This window comes from Hylaeus anthracinus, unplaced genomic scaffold (genome assembly GCF_026225885.1).
Source record: "Hylaeus anthracinus isolate JK02 unplaced genomic scaffold, UHH_iyHylAnth1.0_haploid 12002, whole genome shotgun sequence".
In the NCBI taxonomy this organism is placed as follows: Eukaryota; Metazoa; Arthropoda; class Insecta; order Hymenoptera; family Colletidae; genus Hylaeus; species Hylaeus anthracinus.
The window spans coordinates 16,434,193-16,442,647 of NW_026534349.1; the positions used below are offsets into that span (position 1 = coordinate 16,434,193).

The window sequence follows — 8,455 nt, forward strand, 5'->3', positions numbered from 1 at the left end:
CGATCTGGTGGGAAAGAGTGTAAATACAGTGCAGTGACTTGCACATCGAAGTACGCTCTAGTATTGTCAATATTATGGGCAATTATCTATCGACCAATCAGAAATCGGAATGTGTCCGCTATCTTCTATCGAAAAGGATATTTTGTAAACAAAACCATGTGGATTTTGACAGGACGATATGTGGGTAAAATTAGGGCAAACTAATAAACGAGCGGTTCACAAGGGTCATTCGTTGATATTGTTAATAAATGAATTGTATGGTAGAATTACTTTGTCAAGACGGATTGCATCGTATAACCTTTAAATGGATGGATAAATGTAGCTTTGGGACAAAGAAAAGTATTATCCGAGGGTTATGTAGATGAGAATTTTGTCCATTTCTAATGCGAGAAAAGACGTAAAAAATATTGAGCCACAAGCTTTGGTAAAAAGTATATTCTTCTCAAAGTAACCAGTGACTATAAGCGCGTATAATTCAAAATTATTTAAGTTTATTTTGACGTTCAAATAGCTCATAGATTTACGTCTAATTATAAGTTCAACTCGTTCGTACAAGCGATACGCGATGCTGGTTTGATTGTTCGCTCAGCTAAGGAGCTTAGTGACATAACGCCAAATGATATCGCTACTTTGGCAACTTCGTGCTTACTACATAAACGATTTTGAGGAAAACAACGCGGTACATATTACGCTGGTTTCGCCCTTATCGTCGTAATTATTAAAGCACTGTCGAAAAATTTGAGGGTTCCCTTCTTTTTGACAATTTTACTCGCGTAAGTTGAGTATTGCGTTTGTCCTCTTGCAGGCTCAATCATACATGTATACATATAAGGAAGCGGCCAGCCTAAATTCGAGCAATTTTCGATTGCAGCATCAACATCGTGTTTACGGTACTACATTGACAGATAACAAATAATATTCGTATAACAAATGCATTTCGCGTTGAAACGGTAACGCGATAACGTTGTCGTACGGTAGACCTGGACTAATTTGAAATATTATTTTAATATATGTAACTGTTATATCACGGTTATTTCATTTCTAAAGTCATTGTTTTGTACTTGAAATAATAAAATACTTATGGAGCTAAGCGAGTGATCGAATGATAATGAAAGGAAAAAAGAGAAATTTATATAACGAATATACTTCAGTAATATTCTAATAAAAAATTTGTTGGGCGATTTGCAATGGGTTAACTATTTTTTCTCTATTAGTGTTATTTGAAATAATTATTTCAGATCAAGTGTGCCCAGGTCTGCCGTAAGGACACAGCTGTATACACTATATTCACATGATTTCGTCGAGCATTTCTCGAGTCAACAACATTGTTTATCGCGTACGATAAATAACAAACGATAGTCTCCCGCGCGTACGAATTTATTTCGATTCGATCCATAAAAGTCGTACCCTCCGCCAATATATTTAATTACAAGAAAAACGTAGAAAATATTTGCTTTTCCATTTAGAGGCCATCGTCGTCGTCGCCGAACATCGTCATCGTCGGTCAAGTGACATATACGAGTCCCGTGTTATTCGATAAAAATTTACTTTTACATATACGCTCCACCTTATGGAAAGCGACGTTCTCAAAAGAATGATGAATGTAACACTTCTGAATCGCCCCACAGTTTGCAAGACTTACAGAATATACGCGTATATGTATAGTTACATGTAAAAGAACAACGCAACCAACAACAAGACACTCTTAGAAAATCTCTGACCGACGGACGAGTATTCGTTTACCAAGATCCGATTACTGGCAGTATATTTAGAGGTACAACGATCGGAAGACGCCAGATCAGACATAGCGATCTTTTTACTTATTTTCGTTTGATTGCACTCGTTGTTAGTGTACTCGTTAAGCCGTTCGATTGAAAGCTCTTAAAGCCTATCTGTGAGCCATCTCGTAAGATTACACACCACTTCTTTGCATACAAATCACCTTATTCGATTGCAAATCGAATAGATCATCTCACAAGAATGAGAGATCAACGTTAGTTCCATCATAGAAGAGCGATAAATAATAGCGATCTTATGAACTATTAGTTTTAAACTATGAAGCAAGGAAACAAACATTCTTCGCTGTAAATTGTATCAAATTTTGAGCGGTTTGTTACGTATTCGGGATATCACTATTTAAGCGTAAAACGTGGTAAACGTTTCACACTGGACGTGGAAAGAGTGGATGTACTTTGAAAATCATGTCCCTCTGACAAACTCTGTACATCTGACTAGCTACTGATTGGTAGCCAAAATTAGGGATTCATCGATTAATTCTTTTCAACTAATTAATCGATTGCGCAATGCGTCATCGCGATTAACGTTAATTGTTTATTAAATTAATGATTATTCTTAAATCACATCAAGTTTGCAACTACGAAGCATTTAATTTTACAAAAATGCGAACTATTTAAAAAGTCTATTCCTGTAGATTCATTTTAAAAGTCGAAAAAATAATAAGCTTGTTGTACATTTTTCAGCACGTTTCAGATAATTTAACACATTTTTATCTAGATAACGAATAACTGATAACATTTTATTTAGATAAAAATGTATTCGAATACCTTTGATGGGGCGAACAACAAAACTAAGCTTATAATTTCGTTATGTTTTCGAGTTTCAAAATAAATCTTCATGAGTCTTTTTTTAAAGAGCTAAATTCTTTTTTAAATATAAACAAAAAATTGTCAATATTCTCCTCTTGATACCGTCGAAGAATAACGATTAATTTAATTAACGATGGTTGCAAGCAATTAGCGATTAGTTTAATTCATTTTAATCGTAATCCGTTCGTACATAACGGATTTCACTTTTTTCTCTAATACACCTCTGTACCATATATCATGCGCGCAAAACAAAATAAAAAATAACATCTAACGATTGTTTTTCACGTTGAAACATCGGATCAAACGGCTAGATGTACGAAAATATTTGTGACCTCTTTCCAGCGTCCATTCTGTTCTAAGTTTCAAAGCAATAGTTTCATTTCCTGATTGAAAATCTTGGTCGATCTTTGTCCGAAACAGTAACAGTATAAGACGCTGTGTAGCGTAGATTTTTCAAACGCATGATATGTACTTGAGAGTGAAAGCTCCAAAAACACGAAAGCGTAAAAAATTGTCAGGAATTTTTAGAGCAATGCAATTTACGGAAATATACAAACTTTACGTACGTTTATACATACATACATTATGATTATTACTGTAACGGGGAAAGATCGATACCTGAATTTAACATTCGCACCTTGAGAGAAGAATTAACTAGCGTGTATGCAGTGATACATGGAACTCGACTAACAAGGAAACAATGCGAACTTTCAAACGTTAATACCGATGAAACTTTGCATACATGTTTATTGATCCAACCTAAGAACTATGCTATTTCTCAGTGCCTTCTGCTTTCGTATTTAAGGAAGAACCCACTCTCCTTACATCAGAGTTAACAATCTTATCCATGATAAGACAGGTCCAAACAGACGTTTGTAATTTAGGAGAGATAGGCACGAACATAACGGGCAGTTTCGACCTTAAAATTGAACAATGGGTACGACGAAATGCAGCATAGTTCTTCAATATCAACATCTCATAGTTTGTGACGTTTCCTTGTAAATAGTCCTGCATACAGTTTGTACTTTCTTGGACACGCAGTCCACTACTATCGCGGTCGTTTGTTTCAGTCAATCTTTGTGGGATCTGCGATTAAGCAAACATTACTAGATACTATTCATATTTTCCACAACTTTTCATCTGCCATCTTTACGTAATAATAGAAAGCAAACAATATAGTGCACGTACGAAAATTTCGATTCATTTCCTCAAAGACTGTCTTTGTCATGGTATTGAAAGTATATTCACCCATCGTTCGCGCAACTTACACAAAATCCAAAGAAGAACCGGACCGTGAAAGTATCTTACGTGTAAAACTGTTAACGATCGCAGTAATCATTCTTAGCATTGTATCACACTTTATTTGTCATGAATCAAGGTCTCCTAGAATATACGCGTGTTGCGCGAGGATTATCGATAAAAAAGTATCAGGACTCACGCAACGTATGCCTGCTTCACGAGATTTGCACGCGAGTTTTAAACCGAGAATATCAAGGTTCTCTCTTTTTTCCCTTCCCTCGTTCTCTCGTCGCTCGAATAAACGAGTAAATAAATACGTATACATATATACGGAGAAACGAGTATACGTACTTATTCACCTGCTTATAATTATATTTACGTATATGAATTTATGTATACTTTGTAAGCGTATTTCTTTCTCTCAGTTCTTCACTTCTTGATGAAAGTTAGATTCCCCCCTCGGCAGAGATAGTCGACATTCTTGCATGTAGAATCAAAACTAGAGTTATAATCTTAGAATTAAATAGTTAATAAACACAGAAAGATAGTTAGTTGTTCGATCGAAAATCATGTCTGTCTCTGCCCTCGGCTTGTTTTTCATAGCCAGATTCATCGCAGTCTGCGTACCTTGATTAAAGTACACGCGAGGGAAGGAGGTGGGTAGACCAGTGGCGTAACCGAAAATGATTTTATAAGAAAAAAGAAAACACATAGTATCAATTAGTCTCCGATTAATGTAGTTAACGACGAACATTTCTTTTTAAATAGTGTATATGCGAAAGTTCCGTTTGATTTTTGATTCTATTTCTTTCAAAATTAAAAGTTTCACTTTATACATATATTGAGATTCAAAGAATTATTAATTGCGCCATTGGGATAGAGAGAAGGGGGGAGATGCATAATGCAAAAAAGGTGGTTGGATGCGAGGAAGACGGTAATATCGAAACCGATCAACGTCCGTCCCATCCGCGCGTGCAAACGCAGAAGAGGCAATTTGGTCGTCTGTATTATTGCGCGGAACCGATGGAAGAACGGTCGCTATCCGTCGACGCGGTATCCGAAAGCGGCGCGGGGGACGACGCTGGTGGCGGCGAATCAGACGCAACATAATGTTCTCGAAAGAGTTTCGTCGACGCCTGAGGCGTTGGCGATAAAGCCATATTCACATTTTCCGGCAAAGGTGGCAACACGTTATTCTGAAAGTGTCCAGATATATTACCCACCGGTCGATAGTTGGCTACCACGATTATTTTTCCACTTCTACTGCGCGCTTTTCCAACTCCAAAATAACGACTGCTTCCCCAAATTAGTTGCGTGAAGTGTCCTGCAACGAAAAGTGCATTCCATGAAAAACGGGGTTTGAAATGCTTCCAGATATAAACGTTTCAAACGGTTATATAAAGGCTCTCGACGAAACTGTTACGAAGAACCAATATTTCTGCAATAACCATTCCAATATCGGCTCTTGTATCGGTTCTAAAACGGTTCTGGCATTGATTTCTCAAAGAATGAAACTGTTGAAAGTGTGTCGCGTGAACTGGGTGACCCAAAGATAGCGTTACATGTTTTCCCTTGAAACCGGTGCAGTTATCGACTACAATACCTTTTTTGAATTAAATAGAACAGGGGAGCTAATCATTTGAAAAGTAACACAGTTTTCTGGAGCGATTGTTATTAAGGATCTCCGCTTATGTTTCCAAATAGAATAATATGTTAACGAAAGTTTTCTGCATGTTTAAGACAGACCATAAATCTTAATCTTCGATTTCATTTAACTTCGATCCCGAGTCAGTGACACTTTGACAGCATTCTTTGTACTAGAAAAATACCTGCGTTCACGTTGGCATGAAGAATATCCGGTTCTTTTAAAAAGTCGTATTGTTTCACCGCGGAGTACCAATAAGATGCGACGTCTTGTCCAGTTACGTCGGTAGGAACTGCACCACCGGGTCGACAATAAAGATTCTGCCCCACTTCTCGATCGTTTCTGTAGTAGAACGTATTCGTATGTGCCAAGTGATTAGCCCACGTTTGCGCATATTCGCATAACTGCAAAAACAGATAAAATCCATCGTTTTCTTATGTAGTTTTTTAGTAAATAATGTCGAGGAATTTCTTAATCCCTTTCTCTTTACAGAAATATTTTTCTAAAATATTTTTACATTATCTCGGTTCGATCAAAAGTTCCACGATTTTGACACGAAAAATACAATTTATGACCACGAGCGCCGCACCGATATGTATAGTGCGTGTGGAACAAATATAGCGATCTCGTAAAAATTGTACGGAACGAAAACGGTAGTGCCCTTGAATATAAGATGTCAACAGTTCACGGTCAGCCAGATGTGATCCATATTGGGTGCTGAAATCATGAATACCTGGACGTTTCAAGGTGGACATACGTTGTCAGCGATAAACGGTCTCGCGCTACGCTACCACCGCTAATACATTGTTTTCAAGGACAAACTTTTCTCCAAAAGTATGAAAAAACAAAGTTCCATGAAAAGAAATTCAATGTTTACCTAACCCAGATCCATAACTCTGGATTCTTTAGCCAACAAATAGCTATTCAACGGGGAAGAAATACGTTTGGAAGCTTGTACTCGACGAGGAGTATCAAACGTAAGTGTCTCGCGAGTAGATCGCTGTAAAATTTCTTCCACGCGCTCTACACATGTTATGCTACTATCTTCTTTTCTTTTTTCATTTATGCCAAAGTTTTGCGTGAGCGATTACACGCACTTATTTCTCGCACCAACAGTAGAGAAAAATAGTGTCGCAAATGATACAAACGTATAATTAATTTGTTGTAAAAGGAACGATAAAAATACTAGAGATTTTTAGAATATTCCGAAACGTCAGTATTCTCACCTGAGGGGACATCGTTAGCGGTGGGGCGTTGTGCCTCTGTCGATAGACATTGTGCCAGCACAAACATTCGGTAATAAATTCGCTGTCTCGCCAGTCGGTCTCCAGATCGTTACTGTCGTGCGCGATACTCATCGGTCTGTTACTCAGGATCTAGGTGGTATCGGTACAAAAAAGAGAGCAGGGGCCAGTAAAAACGTGCCGTTTGGTTAATATGCAGCTAAACATCTAGGCTCCCGCGCGTTTCGTCCTCCGAACATCGTCCTACGCACCGCGGACCCTAGACCATCGTCCACGGTTTCGTTCTCTCACCTTTTTTAAGAGCTTTGGCCGATTATCGAGCCGCTCGGTTTGTTCGTTATTCAAGACCGAAGATGCAGAAGTCGATCCGCAGGTATCTGAAATTCGATTCGCTTTATACAATTTTGATTGGTCCACTCTTTTTCGGAGGTTTTCCAATGCTTTCGCTTCTTCTCTCTTTCTAGAAGGAGGCCAATTTGCGTTCGAAGTGTGTATCATACTGATACCAACGCATGGCGAATCCTAAAATGCAAAAGAGCAAACGTTGTTGTTTTAAGAATTTCTTTTTATTTTAGAGAGTCGTATCAGTCCTTCTGATCCAAGCATGCCAAGAGAGAGGGGGGGCACTGGATCATGGGGAACGTGTGCGTATTCAGAATCACGGCCTGAAAATCGTGCGAAATTTGCCTCTGCAAGAATACTCTGTAACTGTACGCCCCATCCCCTCTCTTATCGTGCACGTGGATGGACACCGTCAAAGTTTAACGAATACAGGAAGTAGTGAAAATTTATTTTTCATGTCAAGGTTGTGTAATCCCTTAAATACCCCCTTCCAGGCCGAAAAAGTGTCGATATATGGGAACTTTTTCTGGCGATACTAAATATCCAATCTTCTAGATTATACTAAAGAAGAGATTATACTATGAATAATTAATTAAACTTGCCAAATAAAGCTAACTTCATCTTTAATCTTATGTAATGAGACATTTCAGTTCTACATACGTATGTACCACCTATAGAGCTCGCGTTTCCTACTTTGGAAAACACTGATTTAAAAGTAAATTACGTACAACTTGTATAATTCTATTAAATTTCTTGAAAGATTAAAGTTATCAGAAAGTTTTGCACGATTCGGTTTCAAAGGACAAGTCGAACGAATCCCGAAAATAAAGATTCGCTCATTATTACGGAGAACAAACGTGTTATCGAAAACGATAATAGCGTTTGACTTTCTCTCCGTTCGGTAACACAACGCGAATTCGGTATCAATTCCAAAGCAAATGATCAATTATTAATTTTCATACGATAAGTAGGTATCGACTATCGTTTCAACGCATTGTAAAGAACCAGTGAATGTTCGGTTGCACTGACGAAATTCGCCGAATTCGATGCGTTTATCGATGTTCGCATTATAGGTAAAGATCAGACAACGGGTTAGACGGAAAGAACAGACGTGATACACCACCTTTTGTTGGTTGCCGTTGGTAACATTAAAGTCTGCCAAGTGAGCAGTTTGGCTAAGCAAACGACGACTGGCAGGACATCGATTACGATTTATTATCTCCTTCTGAATGGCATACTCGATGAAGTAGCTTTCCATTTCCGCGTTATCGCGATGGGACGGCGGAAGAAGTTCCGTAGTCTCTTCTGCAGAGTCAAAAATGCGATTTATTTCGCGCAACTCCATCGCTGAAGACAATTCACTACGATTAATCTGGGAA

At 38.1% G+C, this 8,455-nt stretch overlaps 1 protein-coding gene across 1 annotated transcript; it reads right to left on the bottom strand.

Moving 5' to 3' along the window:
- Nucleotides 1-3,171: 3,171 nt before the first annotated feature.
- Nucleotides 3,172-8,455, bottom strand: LOC128892327 (uncharacterized). Its single transcript, XM_054152692.1, has 5 exons — nucleotides 8,200-8,455; nucleotides 7,026-7,256; nucleotides 6,717-6,866; nucleotides 5,675-5,894; nucleotides 3,172-5,169 (listed from the first exon to the last, which is right to left on the bottom strand). The coding sequence occupies exons 1-5, from the start codon at nucleotides 8,419-8,421 to the stop codon at nucleotides 4,853-4,855; spliced, it is 1,140 nt and encodes a 379-aa protein (XP_054008667.1). The 5' UTR covers nucleotides 8,422-8,455; the 3' UTR covers nucleotides 3,172-4,852.